We start from the raw sequence: 19967 nt of genomic DNA, 5'->3' as shown, positions 1-19967 counted from the left end.
GGGAAGGATGTTTCTCCTTGAATGACATGATCAAATCTCCAAACTTGAAAAGCGGCGTATTTCTAGGCTGCATTTTAAGATGTGTAGTGAAGCCTGTTTTTTTTTTTTTTTTTTACACAAAGCCAAAAACAATAGCAACACTAGCATAGCTATGTTAATGTTAGCTCCATGCTAACATTACGCTCACATTTTCCCAACTACATCATGCTAGGCTAGCCCCCACATTAGCCTGTTGGATGGAACACAGAACCCCAGGCTACATTTTAAGATGTGTAGCAAAGCCTGCTTTTTTCTTTTCTTTTCCCAGAAGCAATGTGTACATGGGGAAAGATTTTTCTCTTTGGATAACCTGATCAAATCTCCAAAGTTAAAGTGGCAAATTTCTAGGCTGCATTTTAAGATGTGTAGCGAAGCCTGAATTTTTAAATCCCCCCCCCCCCCCCCCCCATAAACAGTATGTCCATGGGGAAGGATGTTTCTCCTTGAATGACATGATCAAATCTCCAAACTTGAAAAGCGGCATATTTCTAGGCTGCATTTTAAGATGTGTAGTGAAGCCTTTTTTTTTTTTTTTTTACACAAAGCCAAAAACAATAGCAACACTAGCATAGCTATGTTAGCTCCATGCTAACATTACGCTCACATTTTCCCAACTACATCATGCTAGGCTAGCCCCCACATTAGCCTGTTGGATGGAACACAGAACCCCAGGCTACATTTTAAGATGTGTAGCAAAGCCTGCTTTTTTCTTTTCTTTTCCCAGAAGCAATATGTACATGGGGAAAGATTTTTCTCTTTGGATAACCTGATCAAATCTCCAAAGTTAAAGTGGCAAATTTCTAGGCTGCATTTTAAGATGTGTAGCGAAGCCTGAATTTTTTTATTTTTCCCCCCCATAAACAGTATGTCCATGGGGAAGGATGTTTCTCCTTGAATGACATGATCAAATCTCCAAACTTGAAAAGCGGCATATTTCTAGGCTGCATTTTAAGATGTGTAGTGAAACCTGTTTTTTTTTGTTTTTTTACACAAAGCCAAAAACAATAGCAACACTAGCATAGCTATGTTAATGTTAGCTCCATGCTAACATTACGCTCACATTTTCCCAACAACATCATGCTAGGCTAGCCCCCACATTAGCCTGTTGGATGGAACACAGAACCCCAGGCTACATTTTAAGATGTGTAGCAAAGCCTGCTTTTTTTCTTTTCTTTTCCCAGAAGCAATATGTACATGGGGAAGGATTTTTCTCTTTGGATAACCTGATCAAATCTCCAAAGTTAAAGTGGCAAATTTCTAGGCTGCATTTTAAGATGTGTAGCGAAGCCTGAATTTAAAAAAAAAAATTCCCCCCATAAACAGTATGTCCATGGGGAAGGATGTTTCTCCTTGAATGACATGATCAAATCTCCAAACTTGAAAAGCGGCATATTTCTAGGCTGCATTTTAAGATGTGTAGTGAAGCCTGTTTTTTTCTTTTCTTTTCCCAGAAGCAATATGTACATGGGGAAGGATTTTTCTCTTTGGATAACCTGATCAAATCTCCAAAGTTAAAGTGGCAAATTTCTAGGCTGCATTTTAAGATGTGTAGCGAAGCCTGAATTTTAAAAAAATGTCCCCCCATAAACAGTATGTCCATGGGGAAGGATGTTTCTCCTTGAATGACATGATCAAATCTCCAAACTTGAAAAGCGGCATATTTCTAGGCTGCATTTTAAGATGTGTAGTGAAGCCTGTTTTTTTTTTTTTTTTTACACAAAGCCAAAAACAATAGTAACACTAGCATAGCTATGTTAGCTCCATGCTAACATTACGCTCACATTTTCCCAACTACATCATGCTAGGCTAGCCCCCACGTTAGTCTGTTGGATGGAACACAGAACCCCAGGCTACATTTTAAGATGTGTAGCAAAGCCTGTTTTTTTTTTTCTTCTTCTTTTTCCCTCACAAACAGACATATTACCACCACAACACACGTCTAATAGTTTGTTGTTTTGCATCTTTTGAACGCCGCCGCACTCCCTTGGTCCGGTCCAAAAGTCTTCCGCCAGCTGGACACCAACGGAGCCAAAGCCAACACTCCGGCCGGACAGTGTCGACTCATCCCGCTCATCCCGCTCATCCCGGAGTGCAGCTTCCTCTACCACTTCTGCGTCATCCTGCTCTTCAAGCTGCACAGCCGTGAGTGATCTCCGCTTGCTCGCCGTAACCAAGACCTCTCACGTGGCGCCGTCTTCTCCCGCCCGCAGGCATCGCGCACGACGTTCTTCTTGGACACAGAGATAGATTCCGGGAACTGTTTAACAGGTCCCAAGCCATTTCTCAAAAGTTTTTATTCGACATCCATGAGCCATGTTAAAAAGTTGTTGTCCTTTCCTCCGCAGCCTCAAGCAGTTCTTCGACAGAGCCAGAGAGATGGAGTTCTTCAAAAGTATCATCCAGATCCCGGATCTCCCGGATGTGCGTGACAGGTTTTTACATCATGTTAGGGTAGAGGCGTCCCAGTAAAAATGTTTCACGTCCGATGTGTATTATTAAAAAAATAAATCGATTTTCGGATCAATCGCAATTTTTAATCAATTAAAAAAATAAAATAATATATTTTTTTAATCTGTTCTGTCCAGACTCTCAGGCAAATCATGTTGTTGATGTATTGTTGAATTTATTAAATGTTTGGGTAGAATTGTATTAAACAAAACCAGTTTTTTGTTTTAAGTAATATAAAAATTTATCAGAGCTATTATTTATTTGCTGGAGGAATGTAGTTCAATGTAGAACTCGCACCCAATGTTATTAAAAAAAAGTGTTGATTTTGAATCGAGAATCGACTCTGAATTGAGTCAATACCCCCAAGAATCGAATCAAATCGTGTGGCGGCCAAAGATTCACAGCCTAATATGTATATATGTGTATATATATATGTATATATGTGTGTGTGTACATATATACCTGTGTATATATATATATATATATATATATATATATATATATATATATATATATATATATATAGTTGTTGTTGTCTTCCCCATATGTTTCTGTACTGTAGTTTTTAGCATCAGAGGCACAAAGAAAAAAAAAAGTATATATTTTTTGTAAATGTATTTAATTTATTAATTGTATTCTAACTTTTTTTTCGTTGATTATTATCATTATTTTTTATTTATTGAACTAATATTTGTTTTTAATGAATGTATATATTTTGGATTTGTTGTGCTCTATTTTTATAGAATATTTTATAAATGATTTATTATATATATTAAATCAATATGATACAATATTAAAAACTATAATAAAAATATATTTATAGAATTATAGAATAATTATTCAGATTTTCGGATCTGTTCTTTTTTCTATAAAATATTTTATAAAAATGTTATAATAATTAATAACTATATAGAGTACATAAATAAATAATAACTATAATTATAATTAATATTATGAAGAATATAAGTTTATTATTCAATATAAGATATATATATATATAATACAAAATAAATATTACAAAATATAATAAATAAATAAATGATAAATGGGTTATACTTGTATAGCGCTTTTCTACCTTCAAGGTACTCAAAGCGCTTTGACAGTATTTCCACATTCACCCATTCACACACACATTCACACACTGATGGCGGGAGCTGCCATGCAAGGCGCTAACCAGCACCCATCAGGAGCAAGGGTGAAGTGTCTTGCCCAAGGACACAACGGATGTGACTAAGATGGTAGAAGGTGGGGATTGAACCCTAGTAACCAAATATTTGTTTATTATGTATTTATTGTTTTATTTATTATAGATAAATAAAAATAACACATATTCTATAAATAAAATGTTATAAAATTGTAGTGTAAATAATATATTATTTTTGGTCATTAATGTACTTTAATCATACAATTATATAGATTTTTTAAATGTATTTTTCATCTGTTTTGTTCTATTTTCAATAAAATATTTTATAAAACAAATTATAATAATGAGTAACTATATACATGAATAAATATAATTATAATAAATATTATATAGAATATATGTTTATTATTCAATATAATATGTATATAATACACAATAAATATTACAAAATATAATACAATATTTATTTGTTATCTATTTATTTTTTAATTTATTATAAATAAAATAAAATAAAAATTATGTAAATAAAATTTTATAAAATTGTAGTGTAAATAGTATATAATTTTTTGTCATTAATGTAATTTAATCATACAATGATTCAGATTTATATAGAAAGAAAAAGAACCCTTCCCTCAATGACCTAGCTCCACTAACCACGTTAAACCCAGATTCCGAACTAACAAAGGTCTTAACTCATTCTCTTTCTATGCCACATCAATGTGGAATGCGCTCCCAACAGGTATAAAAGAAAGGGCATCTCTATCCTCCTTCAAAACCGCAATAAAAGTTCACCTCCAGGCAGCTACAACCCTAAACTAACACCCTCCCCGGATTGCTAATAACCAAATGTAAACAATCAAATGTAAACAATCAAATGCAGATACTTTTTGTTATGCCTTCTGATCTCTCTCTCTCTCTCTCTCTCTCTCTCTCTCTCTCTCTCTCTCTCTCTCTATGTCCACTACTTGCTGTCCATATCCTACCCCCCCCCCCCTCCACACCCCTGATTGTAAATAATGTAAATAATTCAATGTGATTATATTGTGTGATGACTGTATTATGATGATAGTATATATCAGGGGTCACCAACCTTTTTGACACCAAGAGCTACTTCTTGGGTAGTGATTAATGCGAAGGGCTACCAGTTTGATACACACTTAAATAAATTGCCAGAAATAGCCAATTTGCTCAATTCACCTTTAACTCTATGTTATTATTAATAATTAATGATATTTACACTTAATTGAACGGTTTAAAAGAGGAGAAAACACGAAAAAAATGACAATTAAATTTTGAAACATAGTTTATCTTCAATTTCGACTCTTTAAAATTCAAAATTCAACCGAAAAAAAGGAGAAAAACTGGATAATTCGAATCTTTTTATGGAACATCATTAGTAATTTTTCCTGATTGATTCATTTTAGAATTTTGATGACATGTTTTAAATAGGTTAAAATCCAATCTGCACTTTGTTAGAATATATAACAAATTGGACCAAGCTATATTTCTAACAAAGACAAATCATTATTTCTTCTAGATTTTCCAGAGCAAAAATTTTAAAAGAAATTCAAAAGACTTTGAAATAAGATTTAAATTTGATTCTACAGATTTTCTAGATTTACCAGAATAATTTTTTTGATTTTTAATCATAATAAGTTTGAAGAAATATTTCACAAATATTCTTCGTCGAAAAAACAGAAGCTAAAATGAAAAATTAAATTAAAATGCATTTATTATTCTTTACAATAAAAAAAAAAAAATTTACTTGAACATTGATTTAAATTGTCAGGAAAGAAGAGGAAGGAATTTAAAAGGTAAAAAGGTATATGTGTTTAAAAATCCTAAAATCATTTTTAAGGTTGTATTTTTTCTCTAAAATTGTCTTTCTGAAAGTTATAAGAAGCAAAGGAAAAAAAAGAATGAATTTATTTAAACAAGTGAAGACCAAGTCTTTAAAATATTTTCTTGGATTTTCAAATTCTATTTGAGTTTTGTCTCTCTTAGAATTAAAAATGTCGAGCAAAGCGAGACCAGCTTTCTAGTAAATAAATAAAATTTAAAAAATAGAGGCAGCTCACTGGTAAGTGCTGCTATTTGAGCTATTTTTAGAACAGGCCAGCGGGCTACTCATCTGGTCCTTACGGGCTACCTGGTGCCCGCGGGCACCGCGTTGGTGACCCCTGGTATATATGATAGTATATATCTGTATCATGAATCAATTTAAGTGGACCCCGACTTAAACAAGTTGAAAAACTTATTCGGGTGTTACCATTTAGTGGTCAATTGTACGGAATATGTACTTCACTGTGCAACCTACTAATAAAAGTCTCAATCAATCAATCAATCACCTTTCATCCTGACAAAGGCTCCTCCCAACTTCCTGCGTGCCGCCGCCTTGGCCGAGTATAAGAGGCCCGTGGTGGTGATGGCCAACGAAGATCGCTTTGGTGTTGAAGATCCGCAACCGGAGCTTAAGGACTCGCAACAGGTTCTGTTTGTGGGAATAAATGCAAGTTATTGTTGTTTGTGAGATGACACTGTCTTGTTGTCCCGGCAGTACTTCACGCTCAGTCAGATGGGAGTGCCTGAGGTGGACCAGTGGGAGCAGCAGGGGGCGGAGAACCAGATTCTGAGGAGAGAACTCGACGTCCTGAAACCAGAACTCGAGCTCATCAAGTCTGAGGTAAGTCAGGATTACTGCTGGAAGAAGCTAAGACAGAACCTTAAGGTACTCCACGCTCGTGTCCGCAGGCTCAGAGGTGTGTCACGGAGCTCCGGGGCCAGGTGAAACACCTGGAGGCGGAGGTGGAGGAGCAAAGCACCCACAAGCAGATGGCCCAGGTGGATAACGAACACCTGCGGATGGAGGTGGAGGCACTGAGGAGCGCCAACATGGCAAGCGCCGGCGCTCAGCTCGGCTTCAAGGAGGCGGACGGTGAGCGCCGTTTGGTTTCTCCCGCGGGCCTTCAGGTGACGCTGACTTGTCTCCCTCGGCAGGCCGAGCGCAGGCGGCAGAGTTCCGGTTCACTCAGCTCAAGGACAAGCACGCCGAGCTGGTGACGAGCCACGCCGACCTCATGAAGAAGGTACCTTTAATTACAGGACCCAAAACCAGTGAAGTTGGCACGCTGCGTAATTCGTCAATTGTTGTAACACGTGGCTTGGCATTGTCCTGCTGAAATAAGCAGGGGCGTCCATGATAACGTTGCTTGGACGGTACCCACCTAGGGTTGTACGGTATACGGATCGATACCTAGATTTGTGGTATCATCCAGAACTAATGTAAAGTATCAAAGAAGAGAAGAATAAGTGATTATTACATTTTAACAGAAGTGTAGATAGAACATGTTAAACAGAAAATAAGCAGATATTAACAGTAAATGAACAAGTAGACTAATAATCCATTTTTACAGTTTGTCCCTCATAATGTTGACAAAATAATAGGTAGATAAATGACACAATATGTTACTGCATACGTCAGCAGACTAATTAGGAGTCTTTGTTTGTTTACTTATAAATAAATGATAAATGGGTTATACTTGTATAGCGCTTTTCTACCTTCAAGGTACTCAAAGCGCTTTGACAGTATTTCCACATTCACCCATTCACACACACATTCACACACTAAGACAAGTTGTATAGTATGTTCACTATTTTATTGAGTGGAGTATTATAGTATGTTTACTATTTTATTTAAGGATAACATTCCAATAATTAATAATTTTTTTTATACATTTTTGATAAATTAATAATAAAATAATAATAATTTTATAATAAATGTTTTGGAGTTTTATTGTATAGTATGTTTACTATTTTATTGAGTGGACTATTATAGTATGTTTACTATTTTATTTAAGGTTAACATTGCAATAATTAATGATTTTTTAAAGACATTTTTAATAAATTAATAATAATAATACATTTTTTATAAATTGTTTTGAGTTTTGTTGTATAGTATGTTTACTATTTTATTGAGTGGAGTATTATAGTATGTTTACTATTTTATTCAAGGATAACATTGCAATAATTAATATTTTTTTAAATACATTTTTAATAAATTAATAATAATAATACATTTTTAATAAATTGTTTTGAGTTTTATTGTATAGTATGTTTACTATTTTATTGAGTGGAGTATTATAGTATGTTTACTATTTTATTCAAGGATAACATTGCAATAGTTAATAATTTTTTAAATACATTTTTAATAAATTAATAATAATAATGATAATACATTTTTAATAAATTGTTTTGAGTTTTATTGTATAGTATTTTTACTATTTTATTGAGTGGAGTATTATAGTATGTTTACTATTTTATTTAAGGATAACATTGCAATAACTAATAATTTTTTAGTATGTTTTTAATAAATTAATAATAATAATAATATATTTTTAATAAATTGTTTTGAGTTGTATAGTATAGTATGTTTACTATTTTATTGAGTGGAGTATTATAGTATGTTTACTATTTTATTTAAGGTTAACATTGCAATAATTAATAATTTTTTAAAGACATTTTTAATAAATTAATAATAATAATAAATTTTTTATAAATTGTTTTGAGTTTTATTGTATAGTATGTTTACTATTTTATTGAGTGGAGTATTATAGTATGTTTAATATTTTATTCAAGGATAACATTGCAATAATTAATAATTTTTTTAATACATTTTTAATACATTAATAATAATAATAATACATTTTTTATAAATTATTTTGAGTTTTATTGTATACTATGTTTACTATTTTATTGAGTGGAGTATTATAGTATGTTTACTATTTTATTCAAGGATAACATTGCAATAATTAATAATTTTTTAAATACACTTTTAATAAATTAATAATAATAATAATAATTTTTTAATAAATGTTTTGGAGTTTTATTGTATAGTATGTTTACTATTGTATTGAGTGGAGTATTATAGTATGTTTAATATTTTATTTAAGGATAACATTGCAATAATTAATAATTTTTTAGTATGTTTTTAATAAATTAATAATAATAATAATATATTTTTAATAAATTGTTTTGAGTTGTATAGTATAGTATGTTTACTATTTTATTGAGTGGAGTATTATAGTATGTTTACTATTTTATTTAAGGATAACATTGCAATAATTACTAATTTTTTAAAGACATTTTTAATAAATTAATAATAATAATACATTTTTAATAAATTGTTTTGAGTTTTCTTGTATAGTATTAATACTTTTTTATTGAGTGGAGTATTATAGTATGTTTGCTATTTTATTTAAGGATAACATTGCAATAATTAATAATTTTTTTAATACATTTTTAATAAATTAATAATAATAATAATTAATTTTTAATAAATTGTTTTGTGTTTTATTGTATAATATGTTTACTATTTTATTGAGTGGAGTATTAAAGTATGTTTACTATTTTATTTAAGGATAACATTGCAATAATTAATAATTTTTTTAAGACATTTTTAATAAATGTATAATAATAATAATAATACATTTTTAATAAATTGTTTTGAGTTTTATTGTATAGTTTATTTACTATTTTATTGAGTGGAGTATTATAGTATGTTTACTATTTTATTTAAGGATAACATTGCAATAATTAATACTTTTTTTAATACATTTTTAATAAATTAATAATAATAATAATACATTTTTAATAAATTGTTTTGTGTTTTATTGTATAGTATGTTTACTATTTTATTGAGTGGAGTATTATAGTATGTTTACTATTTTATTTAAGGATAACATTGCAATAATTAATACTTTTTTAAATACACTTTTAATAAATTAATAATAATAATAATAATAATAATTTTTTAATAAATGTTTTGTAGTTTTATTGTATAGTATGTTTACTATTGTATTGAGTGGAGTATTATAGTATGTTTACTATTTTATGTAAGGATAACATTACAATAATTAATAATTTTTTAAAGACATTTTTAATAACATAATAATAATAATACATTTTTAATCAATTGTTTTGAGTTTTATTGTATAGTATGTTTACTTTTTTATTGAGTGGAGTATTATAGTATGTTTGCTATTTTATTTAAGGATAACATTGCAATAACTAATCATTTTTAAGATTTAAGATTTTAAGGATAACTTTGCAATAATTAATCATTTTATTTAAGGATAACTTTGAAATAATAAACATATGTTTAATGTATTCCAAGCGCATGTTTAATACAATAATTTATACCTAATATAAATAATTTCCTAAATACAATAATTTACACCTAAATAATGGTTTAATACAATAATTTATACCTAATACAAATAATTTCCTAAATACAAAAATTTACACCTAAATAATGGTTTAATGTACCCTAAGCGCTAATAATAAACATGTGTTTAATGTACCCTAAGATTTTTTGTTCAAATAAAGCCAATAATGACATTTTTTGTGGTCCCCTTTATTTAGAAAAGTATCGAAAAGTATCAAAATACATTTTGGTACCGGTACCAAAATATGGGTATCGAAACAACCCTACACCCATCCCTAACTGGCACATTCTTAGTTCTTTCACATGTGACTACAGTGTTTCCCATAAACTGCCAAGATACCTGTGGCGGTGGGGGCGTGTCTGTGGGCGTGGTCACCATGACATCATCGAGTAATTTGCATAATTTACTACAATGATATGATTTTCTCTAAAAAGGCTAAAAAAATGTATACTTACTAATTAATAATAACAGTTTTGTTTTAAACGTCCATCCATCCATCCAGCCATCCATTTTACAATATATTTACAACACTTTATGTACATATTTATATACAGATTTGAACAATAAGTTATCCACTGAAATATATTTATTAATTGAGGTTCTTACAAAAAATATATCTTATAAACGCTAAAATGTCTCTTAAAGCTCTGCCCCTTTAATTAGTGCATACTAAATAATTTAACTTTAGCCTACTACTACAACCATATTATTTACCAGCAACATAAAGTGAAACAGAGGCAGAGGTGTCCTGCCACTGTCAGTAACAAATAAACAGAAAACAGTAGTGGTCAAATACAAATAAGGCAACAAGAGAAGTATCCTACACTTCTCTTTTGTAAAGTAAATCTGAACAGCCTATATGGGCATCTACATCAACTACATGATTTGCCTGAAAAGCTGGATAGGACAAAAAAAAAAATAAAATAAAATAAAATATTTTTTTAAAAATTTGTGGCGGACGTAATTCTTTCGTGGCAGGCCGCCACAAATAAATGAATGTGTGGGAAACACTGGACTAATGCCAGGTTGAGGTGCCACAAACTTTTCCCACGTACGTGCTGAAGGGTTGGCGGTGGTGTGTGATGGATCAAGGATGACGCGGGTGATGATCCCTGAACGAAGACTACTTTATTGAACACGCCAGCGGCATAAAAGGTCCTGTAGAACCTGGGGGAAGTTTAGCCACCCACCTTTATTACCCCCAGTGCTGCCCCCCTTCTAGTCTTAGTCAAAAAATTGGACTCCTACGTGTCTCAGCCCTTGGCCTTTGGGCTGTTAACGAGCTCCAGATCTGTCCGGCCTTCCAATACACAATCGACTTACTAACTCACGGATTGTCTTTGTCTCCCTGGTGTGCGTAGAACGCAGACACGGTGAAGCAGCTGGCCCTCACCAAACAAGACCAGGACGGCTTGTGGCGGGCCAAGCAGAATCTGGAAAGCGAGCTGGAAAGCCTGCGTCAGGAGACAAGAAACTTGGTGAAGAACAACACCCTGAAGTTTGTCTTTAAAGTGGCCCGCACGGGGGGACGGAATCTGGATTCAAGAAGTGGGTGGTGGGCACATGGTTGGCTCGATTGTGGCAATACATCGGCGAAATGCTTTAGCTACGAGCTAACGTGATAGCATCGTGCTTTAACTGCATATAGAAACAAAAAAAATAACCCCCTGACTGGAAGGATAGATAGAAAATCAACAATACTATTAAACCGTGGACATGTAAATACACGGTTAATGCTTTCCAGGCTGGCGAAGGTTAACAATGCTGTGCTAACGACGCCATTGAAGCTAACTTAGCAACCGGACCGCACAGAGCTATGCTAAAAACATTAGCTCTCCACCTACGCCAGCCAGCCCTCATTTGCTCATCAACACCCGTGCTCACCTGCGTTCCAGCGATCGGCAGAAGGACGAAGGACTTCACCCGATGCGTTTGGCGGCCCGGAGACGTAGGAAGTCAAGGTGAGGTCGGCGGCTAGCGCGGCTAGCGCTCCAACAAAGTCTTCCTGGTTGTGTTGCTGTAGTCCGCTGCTAATACACCGATCCCACCTACAACTGTCTTCTTTGCAGCCTTCATTGTTCATTAAACAAATTGCAAAAGATGTCCAGAATACTGTGGAATTATGAAATGAAAACAGAGCTTTTTGTATAGGATTCTACGGGGTACCATAACTTCCGTTACTCTGACTTCGTCACGCGCATACGTCATCATACCGCGACGTTTCAGCCGGATATTTCCCGGGAAATTTTAAATGTCACCTTATAAGTTAACCCGGCCGTATTGGCATGTGTTGCAATGTTAAGATTTCATCATTGATATATAAACTATCAGACTGCGTGGTCGGTATTAGTGGGTTTCAGTAGGCCTTTAAATGACTCCCGCCTCCTGGTGGTAGAGGGCGCTAGTGATCCTTCTTGCGACTGCTGGTACTGCAGAAGAGTGCTGCAGAAGAAGACAACCGGCAGCAAGAGTGCGCAGCCATTGTTTGCTTGGACTTTTACCATGGAGGATTACATATCTAAAATAAAACAGTTTTCTAAGCTGGACTTTCAATCGAAGCAGGAGTTAATACTTAAAAGGAAGATCTCCATCGAGACAGAGAGACTTTTAAAACTGAAGAAAGATAAGGAAGACTTCTATATCAATGCTTTTCTTCAAAAGGAGCTGGCATGGACTCATTTACATGGTAAGACAATAATAACGTTTTTTTTTAATTAAATGTGCTTTTCATGATAAGGTAAGCGCCGGAGTGAGAAGAGGTTTTAAAATAATTAGCGCATGCTTGGCCATCCCGCAGGCTTCTGGTAAGCGCCGGAGTGACAGGAGGTTTTAAATTAATTAGCGCCCCTGCGGCTATTCAAGGAAATACGGTATACACATGTTACGACACAGAAACCAATGACTAAAAAGGCGTGGAGTGGGGGCATGAGTGCATAAGTGCAGTCCGTGGTGCGTGTGTGTGTGTGTGTGTGGGTGTGTGTGTGTGTGTGTGTGTGTGTGCTCAGTTGTAATGCACTTTTCCACCGTACTGATGTATGCGTGGATCTCATCACTGAAGGTAAAAGAGCTTGTACGGTCAAAATAAATTGCATGATTAATCTAAATGTGTACATGATAATGCGATATTTTTGTGATTAATCACATGAGTTGACTTGTTAATTTTGACTTCTGTAATTACTTTCCAAAATTGCCTTTTGAAAACGTGCCAGGGACATATCACCCGACAAGCTTCAGTCCGAGTGGTGTTTTTCCCGCCTGGCTCAAGTGTTTGACTTGCCTCCATTTAATAACATGACATTATTTCTTGGGCTGTCAAATGATTAATTTTTTAAATGACATTTGGGAATGTGGATTAATCATAATTAATTACAGTTGATTACTCGCTTGCGTAATTCAAATCTGCTCAAGAAAAGACCCCAATATTTGTACATTTTATTGTCAGAATGTCATCCACAAACGTTTTTAAACATTTTACTTGAATGCATGTCATTTATTTGTCACAAAGCCTGGTAACAGTTTTACCTAAAGTTCTTACAGGATGTATTTTGGAGTGAAATGTCTCTCTTCACTAATTTTTGTACTGAGGTATGCGTAGATCTGATCACTGACCGTATAGCAGCTAAGGTAAAAGAGCTTATTCGAACAAAATAAATTGCATGATTAATCTAAATGTGTACATGATAATGCGATATTTTTGTGATTAATCACATGAGTTAACTTGTTAATTTTGACGTCCCTAATTACTTTCAAAAATTGCCTTTTGAAAAAGTGCCAGGGACATACCATCCGACAAGCTTCAGTCCGAGTGGCGTTTTTCCGCCTGGCTCAAGTGTTTGACTTGCCTCCATTAAATAACATGACATTATTTCTAGGGCTGTCAAATGATAATTTTTTTAAATCACATTTGGTAATGTGGATTAATTATGATTAATTACAGTTGATTACTCACTTGGGACCTGCTCAGTGGCCTAATGGTTAGAGTGTCCGCCCTGAGATCGGTAGGTCATGAGTTCAAACCCCGGCCTCCCTGCTTGGCACTCAGCATCAAGGGTTGGAATTGGGGGTTAAATCACCAAAAATTATTCCCGGGCGCGGCCACCGCTGCTGCTCACTGCTCCCCTCACCTCCCAGGGGGTGATCAAGGGTGATGGGTCAAATGCAGAGAATAATTTTGCCACACCTAATGTGTGTGTGACAATCATGGGTACTTTAACTTTTTAACATCACGTCCATGATGGTTAAACATTAATCATCAACATTAAACAGGTTTTCCGCCTGGCACAAGTGTTTGACTTGCCTCCATTCAATAACATGACATTATTTAAAAAAAAATGGCTTTAAAAAGAAAATTCAAGGTGCACTACATAACCCCCTTCTCTTCCTGGTCTGGCCCCAGATGGCTCACCAGCAGAATGAGGCGGACCGCCGGAACAAAGAACTCCTCGACCAAAGAGCCGAGATGGCGCTTCTTCGCAGCGCCTTGGAGAACAAGGAGATGGTCGGTCCGAGGTCACAAAAATGAGAACGTTACGAGGGGTAAGCGTTTCAAACTCCGCTGCTGTCCCCACAGGAGGGGTCCCAGGCCAGCAGCAGCATGTCCGCTCTGCAGGCGGAGCGCGACATGCTGCTCCGCTCCGCCAGAGAACGAGACGCCGAGCTGTCGGCGCTGAGGCAGCAGCAGAGCGCCGCCGGCCTGGACTGGGAGCGCCTCAACCGGGAGCTGGAGTCTCTCAGGGCTCAGCTGCAGCAGCAGGTAACTCCTACATCTGGGGTATACACTGTAATCTGGAGGGTTTTGTAAAAAAAAAACCCTGCTGGCTAAAATTTTACCGTAAATATTATGGTGTTTTTTTAACTGAAAAAAAAACTTCACCTTTTTTTTTTTTTTTTACAGTAAAAAACTGGCAGCTCATTTGCCAGAATCTTATCGTACAAATATGGTGGGTTTTTTTTACAGAATATTACTGTAAATTGCAAAAACTGTTTTTATGGTAAAATTCTGGCAACTGAGCCTGTTTTTGTACCGTAAAATCTACAATTTTAGATTCTTGACCATTTTTGGCATTTTTCACATTTTGGGCTGTTTTTGCCTTTTACTTCCCGGCTTCCCTGTGAGTCATTTTTGACATTTTTGTCATTTTGGCTCGTCCCGGGACTTATGGAACTCACAGCCAGGGAGGGATTTTTGACCATTTTTAGCATTTTTTTTTTTTGTTGACATTTTTGTCATTTTGGCTCTTCCCGGGACTTATGGAACTCACAGTTTGACAGTTTTCTGCATTTTTCACATTTTTTGACATTTTCTTCCGGGGACTTATGGAACTCACAGCCAGGGAGGGATTTTTGACCATTTTTAGCTTTTTTTTTTTTTTTTTGACATTTTTGTCATTTTGGCTCTTCCCAGGACTTATGGAACTCACAGTTTGACAGTTTTCTGCATTTTTCAAATTTTTTGACATTTTCGTCATTTTGGCTCTTCCGGGGACTTATGGAACTCACAGCCGGGGAGGGATTTTTGACCATTTTCGTCATTTTTGACATTTTGGGCTGTTTTTGCTTTTTTCTTCCCGGCTTTCCTGTGAGTCATTTTTGTCATTTTGGCTCGTCCCGGGACTCATGGAACTCACAGCCGGGGAGGGATTTTTGACCATTTTCTGCATTTTTTACATTTTGGGCTGTTTTCTACGGTGTGTTACTGTAAGTAGAAAATATTGTACAGTGTTTTTTTAAGGTAAATTTCTGGTGACTGGGCCCAATTTTTTTTGGTTTTCTTTTCACCTAAAATTTAGGGTTATTGTTTTTACGGTGTATTACTGTAAACGGGAAAACGGTCGCACAGTTTTTTGTACTGGTTGTTTTTTTAATGTAACAATTCTGGCGACTGAAATTGCACTTTTATACGGTAAAATCTACAGTTGCTGTTTTTACGGTGTATTACTGTAAATGGGGGAAAAAAACCATACTATGGTTGTTTTTTTTATGTAAAAATTCTGGCGACTAAAATTGCAGTTTTATACTGTAAAATCTACAGTTGTTGTTTTTACGGTGTATTACTGTAAATGGAAAAAAAAACGGTACCGCGGTTTGTCTTTTTATGGTAAACTTCTGGCAACTGAACTTGCAGTTTTTTTTCTATAAAATCTACAGTTGTTGTTTTTTTACGGTGTATTACTGTAAAAAGAAAAACACTCAAACTGTTTTTTAAGGTCAATTCTGGTGCTGCCTTTTTTTTTTCCATAAAATTGAATGTTATTGCTTTTATGGTGTATTACTGTAAATTAAAAAATGGTACATGCATTTTGTTCCGTCAAAACAGAACGTGTACATTTGGTCAGAAAATAAATGATCTTTTATTAACGCGTATTACTTTGCGGCCCGTGTCCCATGATGTGGCGGCTCTGACGTCAACGTTTCTGTCATGTGGTCCGCAGCTCAACATCAACGCCCAGCAGAAGGTGGAGCTGGACAGGCTGCGCCGCGAGTTGGACTTGGCCCGGGCCGAGCTGGCCCGCGTCAACAACACCCTGCAGAGCCAAGAACTGGTACTACAGTCACTCGCCCGAGAACGCACCGCTTTGTGGGACTAGCGGGTTACTACAGCGTTGTCAAATGATCTGTGTGTCCAACGTTTAACGGCACATTCTCAAAAACACTTAAAAAAAACCCAAAAAACTAAAAAGTGCAGCAAACGAGCAAGCAGGTTAAATGTAAAAGTTGTTGACTGTAATAACAAATGTTTTTTTCCTTTAAAACTGTCATTGCTACAAAAATAATAATGAATCAAAATCAATCTTCTTTTTCATTACATTACATTTCTTACATTTTGTGTGTTTGCTGTAAAAAAAAAAGGGCATAAAACTAAGAAAAAATACATGAAAATAATAATAAAAACTTATAATCAACAGATCTCAAATTGACCGAAAGCGTCAAAAGTAAAAAACCAAAATGTTTGACTTACTTTTACAACTTTTATGAGTGGGTCCCCCAAAAATTTTAGTAAGATTTTAATTTCAAAAAGTGTCACTCCTCAAAAAATAATAACGAACCAAAATCAATGTTGTTATGACTTATTGATCTATTTAAGGCTCCAGTTACTTCCCATCAAATATTCCACTTAAAATGTTGTTGAGGAAACTATTGCACATTTTGTGTGTTTGCTGTAAAAAAAAAGAAGGCATAAAACAAGAAAAAATACATGAAAATAATAATAAAAACTTATAGACAGCATATCTCAAATTGAGCTCAATTTCCTGTGTTATTTGCAAAAACTATTTTGAGCTCGGTGCTGACAATTTCTCGCTACTGTAGGTTCTAACAATTTGCCAACTAAGTGCATTGTAGTTGGTAAAAAATTCCAAAAAAGGTGCTAAAATTTCCGCTCTTATTTGGTAAAAAAAATTTCAAGCTATGTTCTAAAAGTTTGAGCTAGATGCTAACAATTTTCCAGCGAGGTGCTAAAATTTCCTGTGCTCTTTTCTAAAAAAAATGTTGAGCTAGGTTAGAAAAGTTTGAGCTAGGTGCTAAGAATTTTCCAGCTATGTGCTAAAATTTCCACTCTAGTTGGTAATTTGATATAGGTGCAAACAATTTTCCAGCGAGGTGCTAAAATTTCCTGTGGTCTTTGCTGAAAACATTTCGAGCTTGGTTGGCAAAGTTTTCGAGCTTGTTGCTAAAAAAAAATTGCGTTAAGTGCTAAAAATGTTCCAACTAGGTGCGAAAATTTCTGCTGTAGTTGGTAAAAAAAATGTTGAGCTAGGTCCTATAAGTTTGAGCTAGTTGCTAACAATTTTCCAGCGAGAGGCTAAAATTTCCTGTGCTCTTTGCTAAAAAAAATTTCAAACTAGGTTGGAAAAGTTTGAGCTAAGTGCTAACAATTTTCCAGCTAGGTGCTAATATTTCCACTCTAGTTGGTAAAAAAAAAATACGAGCAAGGTTCTAAAATTTAAATTAAGTTCTACAAATTTTGGAGCTAGGTGCTAAAATTTCCTGTGCTCTTTGCAGAAAAAAGTTAAAACTTGATTGGAAAAGTTTTCGAGCTAGGTGCTAACAATTGTTGAGCTAGGTGCTAAAAATTTTCGCGCTAAGTGCGAAAAATGTTCCAACTCGGTGCGAAAATTTCCGCCCTAGTTGGTAAAAAAAAATGTTGAGCTAGGTCCTAAAAGTTTGAGCTAGTTGCTAACAATTTTCCATCGAGGGGGCTAAAACTTCCTGTGCTCTTTGCTAAAAAAAATTTCGAGCTAGGTTGGAAAAGTTTGAGCTAGGTGCTAACAATTTTCCAGCAAGGTGCTAAAATTTCCTGTGCTCTTTTCTAAAAAAATGTTGAGCTAGGTTGGAAAAGTTTGAGCTAGGTGCTAAGAATTTTCCAGCTATGTGCTAAAATTTCCACTCTAGTTGGTAATTTGATATAGGTGCAAACAATTTTCCAGCGAGGTGCTAAAATTTCCTGTGGTCTTTGCTGAAAACATTTCGAGCTTGGTTGGCAAAGTTTTCGAGCTTGTTGCTAAAAAAAAATTGCGTTAAGTGCTAAAAATGTTCCAAATAGGTGCTCAAATTTCTGCTGTAGTTGGTAAAAAAATGTTGAGCTAGGTCCTATAAGTTTGAGCTAGTTGCTAACAATTTTCCAGCGAGGGGCTAAAATTTCCTGTGCTCTTTGCTAAAAAAAATTTCAAACTAGGTTGGAAAAGTTTGAGCTAAGTGCTAACAATTTTCCAGCTAGGTGCTAATATTTCCACTCTAGTTGGTAAAAAAAAAAATACGAGCAAGGTTCTAAAAGTTTGGTAAAAAAAAATTAAAATTAAGTTCTACAAATTTTGGAGCTAGATGCTAAAATTTCCTGTGCTCTTTGCTGAAAAAAGTTAAAACTTGATTGGAAAAGTTTTCGAGCTAGGTGCTAACAACTGTTGAGCTAGGTGCTAAAAATTTTCGCGCTAAGTGCTAAAAATGTTCCAACTAGGTGCGAAAATTTCCGCTCTAGTTGGTAAAAAAAAATGTTGAGCTAGGTCCTAAAAGTTTGAGCTAGTTGCTAACAATTTTCCATCGAGGGGGGCTAAAACTTCCTGTGCTCTTTGCTAAAAAAAAATTCGAGCTAGGTTGGAAAAGTTTGAGCTATGTGCTAACAATTTTCCAGCAAGGTGCTAAAATTTCCTGTGCTCTTTGCTGAAATAATTTCAAGCCAGGTTGGAAAAGTTTGAGCTTGGTGCTAAAAATTTCCGCTCTGGTTGGTAAAAAAAAAAAAAAATTCGAGGTTGGTTCTAAAAGTTTTCAAGCTAGGTGCTAACAGTTTTCTAGCGAGGTGCTAACATTTCCTGTGCTCTTTGCAGAAAAAAGTTAAAACTTGATTGGAAAAGTTTTCGAGCTAGGTGCTAACAATTGTTGAGCTAGGTGCTAAAAATTTTCGCGCTAAGTGCTAAAAATGTTCCAACTCAGTGCGAAAATTTCCGCTCTAGTTGGTAAAAAAAAATGTTGAGCTAGGTCCTAAAAGTTTGAGCTAGTTGCTAACAATTTTCCATCGAGGGGGCTAAAACTTCCTGTGCTCTGTGCTAAAAAAAATTTCGAGCTAGGTTGGAAAAGTTTGAGCTAGGTGCTAACAATTTTCCAGCAAGGTGCTAAAATTTCCTGTGCTCTTTGCTGAAATAATTTCAAGCCAGGTTGGAAAAGTTTGAGCTTGGTGCTAAAAATTTCCGCTCTGGTTGGTAAAAAAATAAGAATTTCGAGGTTGGTTCTAAAAGTTTTCAAGCTAGGTGCTAACAGTTTTCTAGCGAGGTGCTAAAATTTCCTGTGCTCTTTGCAGAAAAAAGTTAAAACTTGATTGGAAAAGTTTTCGAGCTAGGTGCTAACAATTGTTGAGCTAGGTGCTAAAAATTTTCGCGCTAACTGCTAAAAATGTTCCAACTCGGTGCGAAAATTTCCACTCTAGTTGGTAAAAAAAAATGTTGAGCTAGGTCCTAAAAGTTTGAGCTAGTTGCTAACAATTTTCCATCGAGGGGGCTAAAACTTCCTGTGCTCTTTGCTAAAAAAAATTTCGAGCTAGGTTGGAAAAGTTTGAGCTAGGTGCTAACAATTTTCCAGCAAGGTGCTAAAATTTCCTGTGCTCTTTGCTGAAATAATTTCAA

At 34.9% G+C, this 19967-nt stretch overlaps 1 protein-coding gene across 1 annotated transcript in view; it reads left to right on the top strand.

Moving 5' to 3' along the window:
- Positions 1 to 19967, top strand: part of LOC133656315 (huntingtin-interacting protein 1-related protein-like) — an 86027-nt gene that overhangs the window by 32620 nt on the left and 33440 nt on the right. The window contains exons 9-19 of the mRNA XM_062057341.1: positions 2041 to 2181; positions 2250 to 2307; positions 2385 to 2460; positions 5997 to 6119; positions 6189 to 6314; positions 6383 to 6566; positions 6629 to 6717; positions 11217 to 11333; positions 14252 to 14353; positions 14426 to 14608; positions 16287 to 16397. Of these exons, the coding sequence (XP_061913325.1) occupies positions 2041 to 2181; positions 2250 to 2307; positions 2385 to 2460; positions 5997 to 6119; positions 6189 to 6314; positions 6383 to 6566; positions 6629 to 6717; positions 11217 to 11333; positions 14252 to 14353; positions 14426 to 14608; positions 16287 to 16397 (1310 nt within the window). The remainder of the gene's footprint in view (positions 1 to 2040; positions 2182 to 2249; positions 2308 to 2384; positions 2461 to 5996; positions 6120 to 6188; positions 6315 to 6382; positions 6567 to 6628; positions 6718 to 11216; positions 11334 to 14251; positions 14354 to 14425; positions 14609 to 16286; positions 16398 to 19967) is intronic.

The sequence above is a fragment of the Entelurus aequoreus genome, linkage group LG08 (assembly GCF_033978785.1).
Source record: "Entelurus aequoreus isolate RoL-2023_Sb linkage group LG08, RoL_Eaeq_v1.1, whole genome shotgun sequence".
NCBI classification, from domain to species: domain Eukaryota; kingdom Metazoa; phylum Chordata; class Actinopteri; order Syngnathiformes; family Syngnathidae; genus Entelurus; species Entelurus aequoreus.
Note: the sequence above shows the minus strand (reverse complement) of the source record. Positions and strands in the feature narration are given on the sequence as shown.